General features: G+C 41.6%; 3 protein-coding genes across 3 annotated transcripts; 1 reads left to right on the forward strand and 2 right to left on the reverse strand.

The window, feature by feature from the left end:
- The first annotated feature begins 8 nt into the window (after positions 1-8).
- Positions 9-12,798, forward strand: cntd1 (cyclin N-terminal domain containing 1). The gene is made up of 7 exons (XM_064950365.1): positions 9-202; positions 6,986-7,061; positions 7,153-7,327; positions 8,425-8,587; positions 11,583-11,727; positions 11,900-11,996; positions 12,187-12,798. The coding sequence occupies exons 1-7, from the start codon at positions 34-36 to the stop codon at positions 12,301-12,303; spliced, it is 942 nt and encodes a 313-aa protein (XP_064806437.1). The 5' UTR covers positions 9-33; the 3' UTR covers positions 12,304-12,798.
- Positions 12,799-12,869: 71 nt separating this feature from the next.
- LOC135523587 (E3 ubiquitin-protein ligase MARCHF7-like) lies at positions 12,870-16,701 on the reverse strand. Its single transcript, XM_064950364.1, has 5 exons — positions 15,998-16,701; positions 14,892-15,061; positions 14,683-14,792; positions 13,833-13,934; positions 12,870-13,069 (listed from the first exon to the last, which is right to left on the reverse strand). The coding sequence occupies exons 1-5, from the start codon at positions 16,525-16,527 to the stop codon at positions 13,064-13,066; spliced, it is 918 nt and encodes a 305-aa protein (XP_064806436.1). The 5' UTR covers positions 16,528-16,701; the 3' UTR covers positions 12,870-13,063.
- LOC135524915 (uncharacterized) lies at positions 16,577-18,987 on the reverse strand. Its single transcript, XM_064952757.1, has 6 exons — positions 18,920-18,987; positions 18,518-18,624; positions 18,132-18,281; positions 17,642-17,822; positions 16,675-17,345; positions 16,577-16,621 (listed from the first exon to the last, which is right to left on the reverse strand). The coding sequence occupies exons 2-6, from the start codon at positions 18,605-18,607 to the stop codon at positions 16,577-16,579; spliced, it is 1,137 nt and encodes a 378-aa protein (XP_064808829.1). The 5' UTR covers positions 18,608-18,624; positions 18,920-18,987.
- Between the last annotated feature and the right edge of the window lie 2,753 nt (positions 18,988-21,740).

Genomic DNA, 21,740 nt, shown 5'->3' on the forward strand with positions numbered 1-21,740 from the left:
CATTTTATTTCTGGCTAGCTAGTAACTTTAGCCATGGCGAAGAAATTCATATTCTTGCCAAGCCAAAGCAAAAACCTACAGTTTGGTGAAGCTTCTTTTGACATTTTATCAGACTTTCTCATAAATCTCAATATCAGAAACAAAGATAAACTGAGCAATTTATCACGTTACAGTGGGGATTTTAAAGACAAAAGATTGATAGGTAAGTTTTTAGCTCGCTGCTGGCTAACGGTTGTTCGTAACTTTGGTCAACTATCTCATTGTTCTGTCTGTGCTTTGGCAACGTTCCTTACAATAGGGTGACCAGATGTCCCCGTTTACCGGGGAAATTTCCCCGTTTTTAACTGCGTTAACTGCGTTAAAAACAGACCGCAAAGTAAAATATTTTACTTGGCAAGAAAGACCAGGCAGCAGAGCCTACGGGTTGACGTCTCAATCGCGTTGTGCTTGTTTAGGCCAACAGAGGGGGCTGCTCGCTATAGTAGCTTCATTCACTCTTCTTCTTCAACTAACTACTTGCTCGCGATAGTTTTAGAGAAAACTGCTATGGAAAACTCAGCCAGAAGCTAGCAAGTGTCAAGTGACTCCAAAACATCACCACAAACGTCTTTTCAAGCCAGGTAAATTACAATCGTTTGAGATACTAGCTAGTGATGTTATAATATCACAATTTATTATATAGATGGATGATCTGCTCTATAAGGTTTTAAATATGTTATGCTAGCTAACGTTAGCTATATAGACTAAGTTAGCTAGCGAGGTTAAAAAACGTTCACATGTAAACATGCAGTGGACAGGCTATTTTGAAGATATGATTATATTAAATGAATGCACAATTTATTCAGAGCATATTTTTGTAGATTACAATTTGAATGGTTTGGCATTATAATAAGTAGTGTGAAAATATATTTAGAAATGTTCATGGATAGCATTAGCAGTGGAGAGGAAGGAGAGGAAGACTGGATAGGAAGAAGAGTGAAGGAGACAGAGGAGGAAAGATAAAGATATGATTACAGAGCCTGCCAATTTATTATTCCAAACAATGTTTTTGAGATAAAATACAAGCATGAGGCAAGCAATGGGAATCTGTTAAAATACTTTGGGTATCTAATAGTATGCTATTTATTAATACAGATTGGAGAGGAAGGAGAAGGAAACATGAAGGGAGTAAAAAGACTGAAGCAAGGAGAGTGTAGAAGAGTGAAGAGGAAAGGAAGACGAATGAAGAAAAGAGAAGGAGAATAAAAAGTTAAGAGAGTAATTAAGACTGGCACAAGGAGAGTGAAGAAGAGCAGACAGAGGAGATACAATGACTCTTCCCAAGAAATGGAAATGCACTGTTTTTATGATAAACATGATGAGAGAATTTCCATTTCATACGCTCAGGTCAAGACGATAGAATGGTTCACTGCATCCTCTCTTTCAATTGGCAGCCGGTGAAGAACGGCAGTGGTGGAACATCAGCAGATGAAAAAGCATAAAGCCACTCTGATTGCCCGTGTTGGTATGTCCTCTGTCACCACATTCTTCAAGAAGGTAGAGCCTTCCCAAGAAGAATATGGTTTAGCTGTGCAGGAGGGTGTCTTTGCATACCACACTATGCGACACAATCATAGTTACAGATCTATGGACTGCACAGCACAACTGACACGGAAGCTTTATGAGCAAAAGTTTACATGTGCTAGGACAAAATGTGACGCCATTGTGAGTAACGTGTTAGTAACATGGGCAACTACTTTGGTAACACAGGACCTAGACCAGGTTGAATTTGTGTCCCTGTCCATTGATATGTCCAATCATGGGCATGTAAAGCTGCTGCCAATAGTAGTCAGATATTGTAAGATATATGAAGGCAGCACATCTGTGGAAACAAAACTGCTTGATTTTGTTGAATTGAATGGAGAAACAGCAGAGGAAATTGTAGCTATAGGTCCTGGTGGTCATCCAAAAATGTAACCTGGAAAACATTCTCTGCCGACAACAAATACCAACTTTGGAGGACTGAATAGGCTGGGGAGGGTCAATGTCCATACCAAAGTTAAAAATGCTCTGCAGCAGGAGGTGATTGGCTTAGGTTTTCATTCATAACACAGCCAGAACAGCTTTGGATATGATGTTGAGTATCTGCTCACAAAGATCTTTGAATATGTTCATATTTTCACCGTCAGAGTAGAAAGACTGAAGGGCTTTTGTGAGTTTGTTGGCCAGGAGTACCATAATATTTTAGGACACAGCAATGTTTGCTGGATGTCCATGCTCCCTGCTCTAGAAAGAGTGCTGGAAATGTATGTGCCATTGAAATCCTTTTTTATTTCTGAAGACAAATGCCCTGTTGTCCTGCGAACAATGTTCGAAGAACCACTGACTGAACTTTGGCTGGCCTTTGTCCATAGAAACTTGACTGTATTCAGTGACACGATCAAGATGCTTGGAGGCCAGGACCACTGTGCTGTGGACTCCGCTGCAATTCTGAGAAACGTTGATGCAAAATTGACTGCGAGACGTGATGAAAACTTCATTCCAGTTTTGGTCAGAGGACTTTGAGAGAGCTAGAGGAAAATGGAGCCATGTCTAAAGACAGCTTTCTCAAATCATCCCAATTATTCTTCACTATGGCTGTGAACTACTTGCAAGCATGGGGAAAGCACACAGATAATCTAAAATATTTACATAGTCTCCTTTTAAAAAGGCAACCTCTGCGCAAAGAGATCCAGAAGGCAGCAGACACACAGAAGGAAAAATGCCCCAATGTGACCATCAATGAGGATGCATCATTGTGTGACGAAGTTACTGGCCTGCACGAGTTCCTAAAGGGGGGATCGCTTGAAGAATGGAAAACATCTGAGACACCGCTTAGTCAGAGATGGAGCACGGTGGTTACCCACTTCAAATAGAATGACATCCCACACACTAACCTGGCTAGATTAGCGTCTGTTGTCATGTGCTTACCTGGAAGTAATGCACCAGTCGAGAGAGTGTTCTCCCAAATTAAAGATCTATGGACAGCAGCAAGAAATAGGTTCACTGTTCCTACCATCAAGCCCATGCTTATTGTGAAGACAAACTTTTAACCTCGCCTGCCAGGAGTTCATGGAGAAGCTGGCCAAAGACAGAGCAATCCTGAAGAAAATACATTCTTCTGAGAAATATACAGATTAGGTTGGTATACGTATATTATGTAGTTACCAATCTCATCAGCATCTTATTTCTTTATTATGTTAAGTATTTCATGTATACTATTGGCTGTTTTTTCAATTTTGTTCATGTTCTATTCTGCTCTTATTCTACCAGGACCACTGAATGGCTGTTCAGATTGGACAGTTCTTTCTTGTCTGTCGTGTTTCTGTAATATAGTTGTTTTCTCTATCACAGTGTGCCTGTTAGTCTAAATACATGAGACTGGAATTGTCCCCCTTTTTTAGTTCATAGATAATAACATTGGATATTTTAATTATTTATTGACCGCCAAACTGGAAATGTCCCCGGTTTTCATATCAGAAATCTGGTCACCTTACAAGAACACGCCACCGGAAATGCAAATGGCGCCACGTTTGTTTAGGCTAAAGTTACGTAACATTACGTTATTTTGGCTTCTAATATCAAATATAAAAAAACGAGGCCACTAGGGTCAAAATTAAAGTAAATATGAATTATCCATAACCACACGGACACTAGCTATAAGTTATGTGCTATTATTTTGTTGATTTTCTGATCGACTGATAAACAACTGAATCACGTCGTAAACAGAAGAGATGATGAAAGTCGGATCTTTCATATTAGATTTGATTGGACTAAGTTATTCTGCTACACAGTAGCAAGTAGCATAACATTTTGGCTCCCGAGTGGCGCAGCAGTCTAAGGCACTACCTCTCAGTGACAGAGGTGTCACAACAGACCCAACAAACACGTTCGATCCTGGGCTGTATCACCGGTGACTGGGCGTGCCATAGGGCGGCGCACAATTGGCCCAGAATTGTCCGGTTTGGCCGGCGTAGGCCGTCATTGTAAATACGAATTTGTTCTTAAACTGACTTGCCAGGTTAAATAAAAAAAATAAGCGTTGACAATAACATTACAAATGTATTTATATAGCCCTTCTTACATCAGCTGATATCTCAAAGTGCTGTACAGAAACCCAGCCTAAAACCCCAACAGCAAGCAATACAGGTGTAGAAGCACGGTGGCTAGGAAAAACTCCCTAGAAAGGCCAGAACCTAGGAAGAAACCTTGAGAGGAACCAGGCTATGAGGGGTGGCCAGTCCTCTTTCTGGCTGTGCCAGGTGTAGATTATAACAACATGGCCAAGATGTTCAAATGTTCATAAATGACCAGCATGGTCAAATAATAATAATCACAGTAGTTGTCGAGGGTGCAACAAGTCAGCACCTCAGGAGGAAGTGTCAGTTGGCTTTTCATAACCGATCATTCAGAGTATCTCTACCGCTCCTGCTGTCTCTAGAGAGTTGACAACAGCAGGTCTGGGACAGGTAGCACGTCCGGTGAACAGGTTAAGGTTCCATAGCCGCAGGCAGAACAGTTGAAACTGGAGCAGCAGCACGGCCAGGTGGACTGGGGACAGCAAGGAGTCATCATGACAGGTAGTCCTGAGGCATGGCCCTAGGGCTCAGGTCCTCCGAGAAAGAAAGAAAGAAAGAGAGAATTAGAGAGAGCATACTTAAATTCACACAGGACACCAGATAAGACAGCAGAAGTACTCCAGATATAACAGACTGACCCTAGCCCCCCGACACATAAACTACTGCAGCATAAATACTGGAGGCTGAGACGGGAGGGGTCAGGAGACACTGTGGCCCCATCCGATGAGACCCCCGGACAGGGCCAAACAGGAAGGATATAACCCCACCCACTTTTCCAAAGCACAGCCCCCACACCACTAGAGGGATATCTTCAACCACCAACTTACCATCCTGAGACAAGGCCGAGTATAGCCCACAAAGATCTCTGCCACGGCACAACCCAAGGGGGCACCAACCCAGACAGGAAGATCACATCAGTGACTCAACCCACTCAAGTGACGCACCCCTCCTAGGGACGGCATGGTAGAGCACTAGTAAGCCAGTGACCCAGCCCCTGTAATAGGGTTAGAGGCAGAGAATCCCAGTGGAGAGAGGGAAACCGGCCAGGCAGAGACACCAAGGGCGGTTCGTTGCTCCAGAGCCTTTCTGTTCACCTTCACACTCCTGTGCCAGACTACACTCAATCATATGACTTACTGAAGAGATGAGTCTTCAGTAAAGATTTAAAGGTTGAGACCGAGTCTGCGTCTCTTACATGGGTAGGCAGACCATTCCATAAAAATTGAGCTCTATAGGAGAAAGCCCTGCCTCCAGCTGTTTGCTTAGAAATTCTAGGGACAATTAGGAGGCCTGCGTCTTGTGACCGTAGCGTACCTGTAGGTATGTATGGCAGGACCAAATCTGAAAGATAGGTAGGAGCAAACCCATGTAATGCTTTGTTGGTTAGCAGTAAAACCTTGAAATCAGCCCTTGCCTTAACAGGAAGCCAGTGTCGGGAGGCTAGAACTGGAGTAATATGATCAAATGTTTTGGTTCTAGTCAGGATTCTAGCAGCCATATTTAGCACTAACTGAAGTTTATTTAGTGCTTTATTCGGGTAGCCGGAAAGTAGAGCATTGCAGTAGTCTAACCTCGAAGTAACAAAAGCATGGATGAATTTTTCTGCATAATTTTTGGACAGAAAGTTTCTCATTTTTAACCATCAAGATTTATTGTCAGATTCAACAGAAGATCTCTTTGTTGTGACCTAGAACAAGCATCTCTGTTTTGTCCGAGTTTAAAAGTAGAACGTTTGCAGCCATCCACTTCCTTATGTCTGAAACACAGGCTTCTAAGCGAGGACAATTTTAGGGCTTCACCATGTTTCATTGAAATGTACAGCTGTGTGTCATCTGCATAGCAGTGAAAGTTTACATTATGTTTTCGAATGACATCCCCAAGAGGTAAAATATATAGTGAAAACAATAGTGGTCCTAAAACGGAACCTTGAGGAACACCGAAATATACAGTTGATTTGTCACAGGACAAACCATATACAGAGACAAACTGATATCTTTCCGACAGATAAGATCTAAACCAGGGCAGAACTTGTCCGTGTCGACCAATTTGGGTTTCCAATCTCTCCAAAAGAATGTGGTGATCGATGGTATCAAAAGCAGCACTAAGGTCTCGGAGCACGAGGACAGATGCAGAGCCTCGGTCTGACGCCATTAAAATGTAATTTACCTTTTTAAAAGGATATTTACAAGCAATATCCACCCTGTACAATAAATATTGCTCACTATGCTATTTAGCTTAAAATTTGATAATTTTAACCTTTATTTAACTAAGCAAGTCAGTTAAGAACAAATTCTTATTTACAATGACAGCATATCACGGCCAAACCCGGACGACGCTGGACCAATTGTGCACCCCCCTATGGTACTCCCAGTCACCACCGGATGCATTAGAGCCCAGGATCGAACTAGGGTCTGTAGTGACGCCTCTAGCACAAAGAAGTAGTGCCTTAGACATCTGCGCCACTCGGTAGCCCTATCCCAAGAATCGAACCCACTCTCCCTACATGTACATATTACTTCAGTTCCCTCAACTAACCGGTGCCCCTGCACATTGACTCTGTACCGGGACCCCCTGTATATAGCCACGCTATTGTTATTTTACTGCTACAGTTTAATTAATTGTTACTTTTATTTTCATTATTTTTTTACTTATCTATTTGTTGGTTAAGAGCTTTTAAGTAAGCATTTCACTGTAAGGTCTAGTCTACACCTGTTGTATTCGGTGCATGTGACAAATAAAATTTGATTTGACCCTGTCGTTGCAAGTGCCATGCTCGAAAGTTACCACAATAAACTGTCTAGCTAAAACATTTACAGACTTGAACCGTAGGACTAGGCCATGAAATCCAATCTGAATAGGCCTAAAACCTCTGGCTCTGTTTTCCACAGAATGCATTTTCCTTGTCACGGAAGAGTTAAGACTTGACCCCTTGGTTGGATATCATGCTGTTGAATTACTTGAAAGGTAGGATTCATGATTTGAAAACGGAAACTATCAGTTATCTGTCAATGTGATTAAAAGTAAGACCAATTTAATGAGTATCTTCTGCTAACAGGTTTATGATAAAGCACCTGGAGGATCTGTTTTCAACACCACACACACCTGCAGGGGCAGCAGGTGCCCATAAAGGAAATTACGCAGACCTTGTTTTTGAGAAACTGAGTGAGAAGTTCCATCTCATTCTCCTCTCTTGTGTGCAAATAGCAAGCAAACTGTCTTTGCACAGTGCTGTGAGTTTTGGGAAACTTTTTCATTATCATATGTAGTTGAGGTTGACCGATTTTACAATTTTTCAATGCCGATGCCGATTATTGGAGGACCAAAAAAGCCGATACCGATTAATCTGGCAATTTTATTTGTTTATATATATATATATATATATATATATATATATTTGTAATAATGACGATTACAATAATACTGAATGAACAATGAACACTTTTATTCTAACTTAATATAATACATAAAATCTATTTAGTCTCAAATAAATAATGAAACATGCTCAATTTGTTTTAAATAATGCAAAAATACAGTGTTGGAGAAGAAAGTAAAAGTGAAAACGCAGTAAAGTTTGAATGATTGCTTACGAGCCTGCTGCTGCCTACCACCACTCAGTCAGACTGCTCTATCAAATATCAAATCATAGACTTAATTATTATATAATAAACACATAAATATGAGTCTTTGGTCATTAATATGGTCAAATCCGGAAACTATCATCTTGAAAACAAATCGTTTATTCTTTCAGTGAAATTCACGGAACCGTTCCGTATTTTATCAAATGGGTGGCAACCCCACGTCTAAATATTGCTGTTACATTGCACAACCTTCAATGTTATGTCATAATTATGTAAAATTCTGGCAAATTAGTTCGCAACAAGCTAGGTGGCCCAAACTGCAACGAACGCAAGAGACGTGACACAATTTCCCTAGTTAATATTGCCCGCTAACATGAATTTATTTTAACTAAATATGCAGGTTTAAAAATGTATACTTCTGTGTATTGATTTTAAGAAATACATTGATGTTTATGGTTAGGTACATTTGTGCAACGATTGTGCTTTTTTTGCGAATGCGTTATTGTTAAATCCTCCCCGTTTGGCGAAGTAGGCTGTGATTCAAGGATAAATTGACAGACATTGATTATATGCAACACAGGACAATGTAATGTAATCGGCCATAATCTGCTTCTAAAAATGGCAATTACCGATTGTTGTGAAAACTTGAAATCGGCCCTAATTAATCGGCCAACCTCCAATCTGTAGATCACCATTTGTATCACCATTCATAATGTCAATAAAACGTTTCTCACCTTTTACTTTACCAGGTGGTTGATAACAACACAGCAGCGCAGTTTCTTCACTCGATGGGCCACAGCATTTCCAAACAAACTATCATGGACATGGAGCTGATGATCTTGAAAGCACTTGACTTCAGGCTAAACACCCCCAACCCTCTGACTTATGTTGAGATACTCCTGGAGGTGCTTGGTAAGTATTTCACATTCTGTAGTCCTTATGATAACCATAAAAAGAGACATGACATTTTGCTGTAATGAGGTCTACATTACATGCTACATTCCTATTTAGGCCCGTAGAACCCATTGCCTACAGGCAATGACCAAAATGTCTCTGGAAAAGTTGTGTGAGGAGGTAGCAGGGCTGAGGGGGAGTTTGGAGTTTAGCCAGAGTGAAATTCTCACGCTTCAAGGAGAGAACAAGGCACTCACAGCCAAGTTAAAAATCCATGATTCCAACATGGATAGTTTTTTCAGGGAAAACAGTGATGGAGTCGCTACTAGACATACAAAGTCGTAGCATGCGTGAATTTTTTTTTTTTGGGGTTCCCGAGGATGTATCCAATAATCCAGAGGGCGCGATCAGAGAATTCATGCAATCTGCCTTGAAACTTCCTATAGAGACTGTAAACAAGAGCTGAGTACACAGACTTGGAGCCCGGAGCGACAAGACCAAGGGAGCTTAAAGGGACCAAATTTGGTCTCAATGACCAATTTCTAAGGGAGTTAAACAAATGTCGTAAGAGACTGTATCCGGTACAAAGGCAACAGAGGGAGAAGGGTAAGCGTGCCTTTCTCATTGTGGACATACTCTTTATAGATGGACAGCTATTCCGAGACAGCTCCATAACACCATGGCTGTACTAAATTCTACAGGGACTTCAGGTTCTGAAAAAAAGAAAGTATGGGAACTGTAAAAATATCTGAACACTATGAAGTGGATATGAACACACACATACTCAATTACATGCTCGCATACACATATGGACTTATACATACACACACACACCTGATCTTGCTCTCTCCGCTCACTCAGGACAAAATATCAGCACAGCACGCATTATAGTCTTACTCTTATACAAACATCATGCACACTCACTAAATCACATCCAATATCATACACATCAACCTACTTAGATTTACTACACACATAATATCTTGTCTCAATTTTTTAACATCTGTGGCATTGGCTCACAGGCAAGGGAATAAAACAAATATTGCTAGAACCTATTTCTTGAATTCTAAATATCAGACATTTGAATGCTCTAATTTTGACCGTCATAACTCTGATGGCAGTGAAAAGTCACTAATTATGGTCAATTTAGACTGAGAATAGTATCTAGTTATGGTAAGGGGTGAAATAAGTATAGCCAGTTATAATTGTAACAGTTTAGCAGATTATAAAAATAAAAGGAATATAATATATACTGTTTACAGGAAACTCACTCTACATCCTTAGATGAAGTTGCGTGGAAAAATGAATGGGGTGGTGAAATCATTTTCTGTCATGGACAAAGGAACTCAAAAGGTGTGATGATATTAATTAACAAAAATGTTGATCTGAATGTGCAAATAGTCAGGAATGATTTGCAAGGAAGGTGGATCATTTTGAATATGAAAGTGGACGAAAAAGAGATTTGGCTCATTAATCTATATGGTCCAAATCAGGATGATCCATACTTCTTCAAAAACATTTATACCAATTTATTGAACTTACAGGCAACAAATTATCAAATCATTATGGTAGGAGACTATAACACAGTTAAGTACCTCAATGGACCGTAAAGGTAATCACTCTACAAACTATCATCACTGTGCCCTTAAGGAAATCACAAATATTATGGACACGTTAGAAATAGTGGATATTTGGAGACTAAAAAACCTCGGCCTAGTGAGATATACATGGAGGAGACTTCATCAAGCTAGTTGTCTTGACTACTTTTTCTCTCTTGCATTAAAGGTTAAAAAAGTTTTAATAGGGGACTGCGATTGGATCATCATCTAATTGGCATTCACATATAGGTTTTCCACGTGGATGGAGATATTGGAAATTTAATCAAAGTTTATTGGAGGACAACTTATTTTTAACTAAGACAAAATAATTTATAACTGAATTTTTCCAGTATAATATAGGTTCAGCAAATCCCCTTATTGTGGGGATACCTTTTAAATGTACCTTCAGAGGTCATTCAATTCAATATTTATCAATAATAAAAAAGCCATTTCTGGCTAAAGAGATGACACTAACAAGGGAAATCCATTAACTAATAGTACAGCTAGATAGCAATAAAAACGATACTACAGAGATACAAAATAAGTTAGACGAAAAACAAAAAGAACTTGAGAAACTTATTCAAGAACGATCTAATGTAATCTATTCCAAAAATAAAGCAAACTGAATGGAATATGGAGAAAAATGCACAAAATTCTTCCTGAATTGCCAATACAAGAACACTAACAAAAATAATTTGCAGAAACTCGTTACTGAAGACGGAGTCATCTATGATTCTCCGAATTATATTTTAAGAGGAAGCTAATTATTTTAGGCCGTCCCATCTTCTGAAAAACTGAGTTTAAATGTATCTGGCTAAGGTGTATGTAAACTTCCGACTTCAGCTGTATATAATGGGCTGATGTTGAAGTAGACATACTTGGTATTCATATCACAAAATATATAAATAAGCTCTCCACAATGAATTTCAATAGAAAACTTGTAAAAATAGACAGGATCCTGCAACCATGGGGAGGTAAATACCTGTCTATTTATGAAGAAATTGCCCTGATTTAACTCCTTAGTCATATCTCAGTTTACTCACTTACTTATGGCGCTGCCCACTCCTTCTTTTTCAAATCATGAGAAAAATGTTTCAACTTGGGGGGGGGGGGATCTCGAATTGTTGAGGTAAACCTATGGTGGAATTGTGGGTTGATCTTGGAGGGTTCGGGTTTACTTTTTTTGTCCTGGTGGGAGTTCTGTCAACGTGCCCTTGAGCAGGGCATTAACCCTGGATGCTTCTGTGTGTCACTCTGCATGGGAGTCTGTTGGATGACTGGTATGGTGTAGTTGTTGAGCTGCGTCACTGCAAGTATATTGTATGTTTTGGATATCCAATAAAAACATTTTTTTTAAATGCCTCTTGGTGTTTCCGGTATGTAACTATTTATTCACTACCCACCATATCCTACAGGGCACAATGACTCTTCTATCCCTGTGGAGCACCTGCATCACCTCAGCAGACACGTGCTCCAGTTCACCTACCTCCAGAGGACAGCCATCTATGACTCCCTGCTCAAGGCCACCACTCAGTGCCTGAGCCCATCTGACGAACAGAGGTAGGCTGTGTCCCAAAAGGCACCCAATTCCCTATAGTGCTCTACTTTTGACCAGGGCCATTGGCAGCCATAGTTCTCCCCTCTCAATGTTAGTAACAGAAGGCCGTGTGTGTTTAGTTAACAGCAGTGTAACAGCCATAAATAAGCATGTGTCCCCTTTGAAAACCAACAGAAAGACTTTTGTGTCGGTGACTGAAGACTGCATGCTTCTTGGTGTTGGTGTCATTGCTGTGGGTGCATACATCCTCAATGTCACTAACTGGGAACAGGTGATCAGCTACTATAATATATCCTTCTTGTAAACAGTCATAGTATTAACTTTTATTTCTTCCATACTTAGTAAGGTTTAAGCTATTATGTTGAAGTTGGATTGTATAAACTTTCGCTAAAAACTATTGTTTGGTTACGACAGTGCATGCTGCTCAGTGAACTAGTAACGGCCCAACCATTGATCACCAGGTAGTGGAGGAGCTGAGTCACATCACAGGGATCTCAGTGAAGAGCATCAGTGATTTCACACATGTTACACTGATGCACATTACCAAGAACAACTCTCCCATGGTCACAGCAACTTGAGTCGAGTCCGAACAACACATTCATCGATTGAAAGATTTTATTTACGCTAATTTGTTTTAAGTTGGTCTGAAACTTGACAATGAACTAAGTTTCTTCAGCTACAGGAAGTTATGAACGAAAGAAAGCCATTGAGACTTAGACATTACAGTACTGTACAGTAAAACAGTACAGTAAAACTACAGTGTCTGTGTATGTAAAAAGATTGAAAGGTTCGCACCAAACATCTGTATAAAAACTAGCTCCCTGAGTTTGACTTTCTAGTTGATTTCCTTAAGAATTTAACTTCTATTTTCTGGATGTTTATTTCTGTTTACTGTTCCAACAATTAGCAGCATTAAAGAGCCTTCTTCCATCTATCAAGTCATATCTGTTAAATGCCATAGTGTGCAATATAAAAGCAAAGCTGATGTTAAAATCCTAATAATATAAATGTAATAAATAGTGTAATAAGTAATTAATTTAACTTAAATAGATAAGAATACATGTATTTATTATACCCACCACCTCTCTGTCAAGTTTCTTTCTCCTCTGTCCAGATGGTACCATTGAATAAGATGCACTGCATCGTGTGTTAAAATCATTTCATGAAATAAGTTAGAATAAATTCATCATAAACATCACTTCACCCAGGATTTAAAAACAGGAAGTAAGAAGGGTGAAGGTGTCAGGTGGGTGGGTCAGGTGTCCCTGGCGTGTGATTGCCTCTCTGGCTCCCTCTGCTGGCTCTCACCCTCAGTGTGCGTGGAAGAAGAGAAACCCATCAAACCTGAGGGAGATTCAAGACAACACCCAGTCAACTGCTGTTATTCAACTGTAGATAGCTATTCAGAGAGTGTGACACATTTCACTGCACCTATCCGGTGTATGTGACAATAAAACATCTTAATTTGTTGATATATTTTTTAATAAAAGGCCCGTAAACATAACAGGTTCCATTGATCAATCATTCTTCAATCAAAGTTGTCCTTTAAACCTAACGATCTTTCAAATCAAATTATTTAAAATCAGATTTACTCCTCAAATCCATTTTTACAAAGAAGGCAATTATTTAGTAAATTGCAGACATCTTAATATAAGAACTCTGGCTATCAAGTGTTGATCCATTTAGATTTTCACAGTATTTCTGTCACCAAATGATCAACACTGTCGTCACCTACTGTTGGCCCCTGCTGTTCTCTGAATCAGGTACAGTCTGGTAGCCATCTAAGATAAAGAAACATTTCTGACCTTCAATCTATCTCATACTGTAGCAGATAATCATGAATGTACCAATTAGTTATACTCCATTATTTATGGGAAGCCTAGTGAGTCATCTTGTTTTAAATCCCTCTCTCTCACTTATACTGTGTACCTCACCTTTAAAACAGGCTTAGATATAGGCTATCTACTTTCTGAAGGAGTAACAACAGCATTAACTTGTGATACTGTATGTATAAATGGATAGCTGTGGAGTAGTCTGTACCATTGGGGAACAGAACGTTAGTCCCTCACTGCATGAGCACCATCACCATGAAATAGTTCCTCCCTACCCTAGAGACGGCGTTGCTACGTGACTGGGCCACCTGCAGCAGCTCTGAGAACCTCTGCCGAAGGATCAGCAACATGTACAGCTCTGGACTGGTCTGCTCCACCTGGGACGGCAGGGAAGTCAGAGGAGGTTAAAAGAGAATATGGATGAGATAAACAACCTACTAATATTTACTCCTGCTAGCATGCCATATTACACAGCAGGTTAGTGTTTTTCGTCATGAATCTTGTTCTGGAGGCAGATCTGCAGAGTGGTCACTAGCTGGCACAACCACAAAGTCATAAAATCTGATTTGAAACCTATCCCTAACATTCAAATCAAATCTATTTCTATAGCCCTTCGTACATCAGCTGATCTCTCAAAGTGCTGTACAGAAACCCAGCCTAAAACCCCAAACAGCAATCAATGCAGGTGTAGAAGCACGGGGGCTTGGAATAACTTCCTAGAAAGGCCAAAACCTAGGAAGAAACCTAGAGGAACCAGGCTATGAGGGGTGGCCAGTCCTCTTCTGGCTGTGCCGGGTGGAGATTATAACAGAACATGGCCAAGATGTTCAAATGTTCTAACCACACTGCAAACCCAAATGCCTAACCCTAATGTCAAATTATGAACTAAAGGCAAATTTGGATTTTCATGAATTATTACAATATAGCCAATTTTGACTTTGCAGCTGACACATCTAGCGGGAATTTCTCAGCTCAGCCTCCAGAGCAAGATTCATAACCGTAAACGTCAGCCTGCTACCACACAGATAAGCATTTATATTGTAAGTCACAACAATAGACTGATACAGTTATTGCACAGCTGGGTAGTATGCTATAGGGATATGCAAAAGAAGGGATGTTGTGTACCTGTGTCTGGCCATGCCTTTGGTAAAACTCCTCCATGTCAAAGTCGTCTAGATCCAGTGTTAGGCTCCCCTTACACAACTCACAGGTTTTGACCGCAGACAGTGTGGTCCCTGGAAACACATGGTAACACACACACTTCATTCCTTCGATCAGTTCAGAGCCACACCATCATGATTCATTTCAACAATTAAATCAGTCATTAAACTTACCTGACTGTATTTTAGTCTGGATCCACCTCTTCAGGCAGTCGTGGTGGATGTACTGCAGGCTGCCGGAGCAGAGACAGGGGGTGAGCAGGGGGTTGGTCAGGGAGCCAGCACCACACTGACAGATACGACACTGGTCCCCTTCCTCCTCATCAGACGACTCTTCCAACAGACTGTGGAGGTTAGAAGACTACAAATGAGATGAAGAATATAGGATGATTTCATGCTACTTTATAAAGTTGTTCTTAATGTTTTTTACACTCAGTGTAGGACAAATTAAGATACTACATCTGTATAAAAGCAAAATAAATGTGCATGCTAAACTTTATCAAGGTACCAGTAACTACACTGCTCAAAAAAATTAAGGGAACACTTAAACAACACAATGTACCTCCAAGTCAATCACACTTCTGTGAAATCAAACTGTCCACTTAGGAAGCAACACTGATTGACAATACATTTAACATGCTGTTGTGCAAATGGAATAGACAACAGGTGGAAATTATAGGCAATTAGCAAGACACCCCCAATAAAGGAGTGGTTCTACAGGTGGTGACCACAGACCACTTCTCAGTTCCTATGCTGATGTTTTGGTCACTTTTGAATGCTGGCGGTGCTTTCACTCTAGTGGTAGCATGAGACGGAGTCTCATCCAGGATGGCACATCAATGCGAGCTGTGGCAAGAAGGTTTGCTGTGTCAGCGTAGTGTCCAGAGCATGGAGGCGCTACCAGGAGACAGGCCAGTACATCAGGAGACGTGGAGGAAGCCGTAGGAGGGCAACAACCCAGCAGCAGGACCGCTACCTCCGCCTTTGTGCAAGGAGGAGCAGGAGAACCACTGCCAGAGCCCTGCACAATTACCTCCAGCAGGCCACAAATGTGCATGTGTCTGCTCAAACGGTCAGAAACAGACTCCATGAGGGTGGTATGAGGGCCTGATAAGCCTAATAAGAATAATAAGAATATTTCATTCATTCAGATCTAGGATGTGTTATTTTAGTGTTCCCTTTATTTTTTTTGAGCAGTGTATATTTAAAGAGGATACTCATTTGACATAATGAAAGAACAGAAGGAAAGAGTACTTGTCCCATTCTCCAGCTCCTCTCACCGTTCTTTGATTTTGCGTAACGTCTCTGGGTTGGTAGCCGGTGCTGATTGGGCCTCCTGAGCTGCCATAGCACCGCTACCCTGCTGTGCGTTGCTCATCTGAATGTGAGCCACCTCCCTGCGGATGTCACGGAGGGCCATCAGGGCCATGGTCAGGTGATCCATCAGCCCAGAGGTCCCATGGCGCGAGGCTTCACTGGAGGACGGAGTGTCCTCTGTACTACTGTCACTACTACTGGCCTCTCCTCTGACCTCCTCTGGTTCCTCCTGCTGGATTCTGCTGACCAGCTGGGAGTGCCTCAGGGTGTAGCTGGTCCTGGGTGGTGAGGCCTCCAGCACCGGCCATCTCTCTGAGCCCAGCCAGATGGGGTTAGCTCTCCTGGGGCTAAGGGGGCTGAGATTATCCAGCTCAGGGAGGTGTTCATACAGCTGCTGTGGGATAGTGAGAGCCCTGCTGGCTCTCTGTGTGACAGAGGGTGTTATGGACAGTGGTGATATTGACAGTCGACCTACTTGCATTAGTGAATGCATGGGACTATATCCTTCTCCAGTGTATGAAGCTCTACTGTTTGGTGATTCTTCAGGGGTGCTTGTTGACTCCAAACTCAGCTGGGACTGCAGGCCCCTGGGAATCCGGACGGTACGGACACTGGGAGACTGAGAGGCAGTCCACCTCACGGGGATTTGGTAGCTCTCTCTGTCAGCATCCTGACATGAATGGCTGTCGTCTTCCCCGTCTGACTCAGACTCGGAGGACAGAACACCCAGCGTGCGGAAGTGGCTGCTGAGGGGGCCGATGAAGGAGTCACTGAGGCTGAGAGAGCTGCTTTCCAGGGTGCCACTGCTGGAGGGGCATTGCGAGGGGAGGGACTCCGGTACGGACAAAGGACTGGTGTCAGCTAAACTCCTGGAGCAGATCTCAGCCCTGTAGGTGTCATCACTGCGTACGTACTCCTCTTTGATACTACTACTCTCTGAGAAGCCCTGGAAGGGATCCGAGATCAGCTGGACATAGGGATGTGACTCTGGGTCGTCTGGGCTGGGGGAGCGGTGGTACTGCAGTGAGGGAAGACAGGGCCAATCTGTGTAGGATCTTCTAGAAAAGGTCAGGGGCTGTGGGAGGGAGCAGTTGTCTAATGGCCTCTTGACCAGATCATGTCTTGTAGAGATGTTTGAACTATCTGCACGGTCACATGATGGTGCCCCTATCTGTTTCTTCACCCTCAGTGTGTCTTGACTTTGTGTTAGTTTCAGAGTGTTTGACTTAGATGCACATGTGGATAACTTACATGCTCTGTTTTTTATAGCCACAGATCTGTGTTTGTGACATGGTGGAGATTGTTCCTTACCTTGAAAAAAGCATAAAGAAGAGGGTATAATAAATTTGGTAAAAAATGTAAATGGAGTCATTGGACCCCATAACCTCTGGTGAGAGAAGTCCGTTGTCTGAAACAGGGTTTTCCAAACTCGATCCTGCCCCCCCGTGCACATTGTTTTTTCCCTAGCACTACATCGTCAAGCTTTGATTTATTGAATCAGCTGTGTAGTGCTAGAGCAAAAAGCAAAAAACTAAATGTGCACCCCCGTGGGGGGGGGGGGCATGGTCTAAGAGGATGCACCAGAGGATGCATTGTGAGAATCTTACAGTGGGATGCCAGTGGGGCAATGGCTCTTCTCCATGTCTTTGATGTGGTTGCCAATTCTGCTGTTCTACTTTGGGTTACACTGCTCTGGGTTCCGCTGGAGATGGCAGGAAAGCGGGACTCTGAGCCTTTGTTCTGTGAGTTTCTCATCTCTGATCTGGTGGATTTCACAGAGCTGGAGGACTGAAAGGCAGCAAGGACAAGGTTTAGAGAAACTATTAGAGGATGGATAAAGATGAATGTAGGCTACAGTCTCAACCAATGAACTGTAGAGATGTTGACATTTTACTTTAGTCATTTTGCAGACTCTCTTTGTAGTTAGTGCATACATTTTTCATACTGGCCCCCCCATGAGAATCAAACTCACAACCCTGGTGTTGCAAGCACCATGCTCTACCAACTGAGCTATACAGGACCAATGTTGTTTCAATGACATGTACAGACAATGTTATGTGGCACTTGTAAAACTGTAGAAGTGTGAAGAGTTAATACCTTCTTGGTGCCTGGCGCTCCCTGTGCCCATGGTCTTTCATACCTGCGGGCTTTGAACCTATTTGTCTGAGGTGTTGGTGAAGGCGTCCGTACTCTGTGTACTTCCCTCCTCACATCTGCCCTTTCCTGTTCCTGTCTGCGTAGGTAGTCCTGCAACATAATTACCTTCATTTCCATATAATCGCCTTAATTATCACCATCATTATCATCACTTTCATTCAGCAATAATCTCTACACTATAGGCTACCACTGTTATCTGTTGCTGTTATACTTGAATAACATCCGTCATGCAATTGTCTATGCCCTGTAAACTTTCATGTCATTTAAATGATTTGAGAACTGCTAATGTACAAGATTTAGGCCTACCTCTTTGGAACATAGCTTACCTCATATTTAATGTCTCTCCTCTTCCTCACCTCACAAATGTGTTCAGCATTGGTGAGGTTCTCAGCTGCGCGTCTTTCCCAGCTGTACATTATGTGGACAAAGACTCCTGACATACAACGTTACAGATGGTCGATATTTGAAGTAAAGTTTATTGATTTATAAGATTAAACATGGAGCTATTTTATATATCAACAAAATTAGCTAGTTAGCTAACTTAGCTAACTCGTTGGCGTGTTCATCACCATAATAATGTAATATATTAGCTAGTTAACGTTATATAATAGGTAGGCTAAGACAGGTGGATCGGTTGAATTGTGGTGGCAGATGCTTTAACAAATGCCCTACCATTCTGTTAACCTATTAACTAATTACAGAATAGCTAAATTATTATAATCTCTTACTATTTAATCGAATCCATTTTCAGTCAGTGAGCCGCTAGATAGCTAGCTACTTCCCAAACTGTGTTTTCCCCTCTGATGCGTCTCTTCGTCTCCATAGAGATGAGGCACGCTCACAAAACTTCAGGTGGAGTTGTATGGGCGAGTCGGTCGCGCGCATGCAGATTTTTTAAATGGAAATTTGTCTCCCAAAAATTATACAACAGGTCAGATCTGAGCGCATTCATGTTGGTAAATATAGGATATCCATAGCCCATCCAAACAGCTCCATCACTTCCCATATGGTCACCATGGAAACATGGTAGGTAGTCATTGGGGGATTCATTTTTTTTATGGCTCACTTGCCAAATAAGCAAGTCAGTTCTTTAGGGGCCTGCCTTTTGCTTTTTCCTAGCAATTGGTTGCTATGCGGCTACTGTTTCCATGATTTTGTTGATTCAGTGTATGAGATTCATAGGCCTTATTAACCTGGTCACTCACACCTATAGGCTACAGTACAGTCTAGTTCACACAATAATCTAATACACAAAAGTAGTTCCCTGCATGCTGGTTTTCCTGCCCCCTGTTTTCTTATGAGGCAGAAAGAAAAACATTTTACCTTTTTTGAATGTATAAAAAACATATTTACTCATGTCTCAACTTCAATACTATAACTTACTTCAGTAATATCAGTGCCAGTTCAAGGTGGCCTTCTCTTTACCCTTATACAATACAAACACACGGCTTCTTCCCGCCCCTGTTTCGGTAAAAAGTTGAGGATGGGGCTAAAGAAATGTAATCACTCTCAAATTCATGTACAGAGATATGAATGCAAGGACTGACCATCCATGATATCAAAATAATAGTTATAACCATGTTTTGAGGCTGTATAGTGTTTGTTTATATGTACTTTGTTTACAAACATTGGAGTAAAACAAGCTTACATTTTGGGTTCTGATGGAGTACGACAGTTGAACTAAAGCTCATGAGACATTTCTAAGTTATATTCTTCAAGAATCAATGGGTACATATCATGTAGCTACTGCTGATTGCCAATTTAATGGACAATTAACTGCATGTCAAATTGTTGTTGTGCTAACCTTACAGCTTGAGAATATGCCTGCCGACCCCAACTTCAGTAGCAGATTGTATATCTGCTATGGAGAGATCATGGGAATAGAGAAATCTGCACCCCATGATCCTTCAGGAGTCTCACAGGCAGCACAACATCTGAGTGCAGAGCGGAGCGGTGTGAGGGATTACAGCTGCCTGAAGCACCTGAGGGAAGGTGTGTGCAGTGGAGCTGCTGTGTGCGAGGTAGACTTTGCTTTGGCATAGAGAGTTATGTTCATCCCCAATAGCACCCTATTCTCTGTTTAGTACACTACTTTTGACCAGGGCTAAAAAACAGTGCACTAAATAAGGAAGAGGGTACCATTTGGGATGCAGTGAGAGAGAGGTGCTGGAGTTTCAGTGGATTAGTAGGGGATGCAGAGGACAGACTTCACTCTCGCTGGCATAACACTGCTTCAGCTCTGCATGACTGCTGATCGCTCCAAATCAAATTTAACCCTAATTAATCTCTCCTCCTGCCTGCCTCTCTGGATGCTTCCCAAATCGCATCCCTTTATAGTGCACTACTTTTGACCAGGGCCTATAGAGCTCTGGTCAAAAAGAAGTACACTATTTAGCGAATAGAGTCTCATTTAGGACATAGATTCTGTCAAAACCCACACACTGGAACTGGCAGCCCTGGGCTGAGCACACACCTGGCTGGGGCATTTATCACTGCTATACTGCAGCCTCAGCCATTCTACTGTAATATAGTACGCTACAGCACAGACACATTATATATTATGTGCACATTATATTTGTGCACCAGTTACACCTACAGATCACATTTGGAATTACAACAAAATAATAACTTCTATATAATTTATTTGACATACAGTACCAGTATTTAGGCATATGCATCATGTCATGCTGATGCAATGTTTTTACAACAACAGTGTTCAATAAGCAATGTTTCTATCTAGAGAATCCTTTAAGTAGAAAATGATCAATGTGTTGACCACCCCAAGAGAATAGGCATACTAAAGCTGTTTTTTCTCAATAAAATGTAGAGAGAAATTTCCATCCTGACTTGAAAGAACTAGTAGGCCAAATAGCAAATATATTAAGCTATAGTTTATTGACTTGCGGCTTGCCTATAGGTTTAGCAGTAAAACAGGTAGCTTGGAGTGAATCTCCTGCAGACTCTGCATTTTGATAACATAATTCCCTTACATCAAATGCTTTGATCCTGGGGGGAATGGGCCGAGGTTTTTGATTGACATCGACCTTGTCCCCTCTTGAATAATTATGACCGGTTTAGACATTAGTGCCTCCCATTCTCATGATTTATTCACCGGCTTCGAGCTTGCTGTGCACTGCTCTGGTCAATCAGAGGTTGCACCGGTAGGCGTGCTAGCGATCCATACATAGGTTACTGCAGTTGTGGCACATATGACTTTTTGTTGTGAATCGGTCCGGCAACTATAGTTGCTCGGTTGAAGTTACCTGCAGCGGTGGGATTGGCTACTTCCGAGTGGCGCGTGCTGGGTGAACATGTAGACGGTATTCTATTTGGCCTTTAGATCTATTTATCCTTATATTATGGCCGAATTAGACTATTGGAAATAGAAAGTCCATAGACATTTCAGTTCAGTATATTTGGCTAGGCGGTGTAGCTTTTTTATTCGCTCTGTTGTGTTAGTAGGCTAAGATAACGTCAGCTGTAGCGAGCAATTTCGCTTGAGGATCCTAAAGAAACCGTCTGGTTGCAGTTCTCTACAGCGGCTACCGG

Source organism: Oncorhynchus masou, chromosome 31 (genome assembly GCF_036934945.1).
Source record: "Oncorhynchus masou masou isolate Uvic2021 chromosome 31, UVic_Omas_1.1, whole genome shotgun sequence".
Taxonomy (NCBI): Eukaryota; Metazoa; Chordata; class Actinopteri; order Salmoniformes; family Salmonidae; genus Oncorhynchus; species Oncorhynchus masou.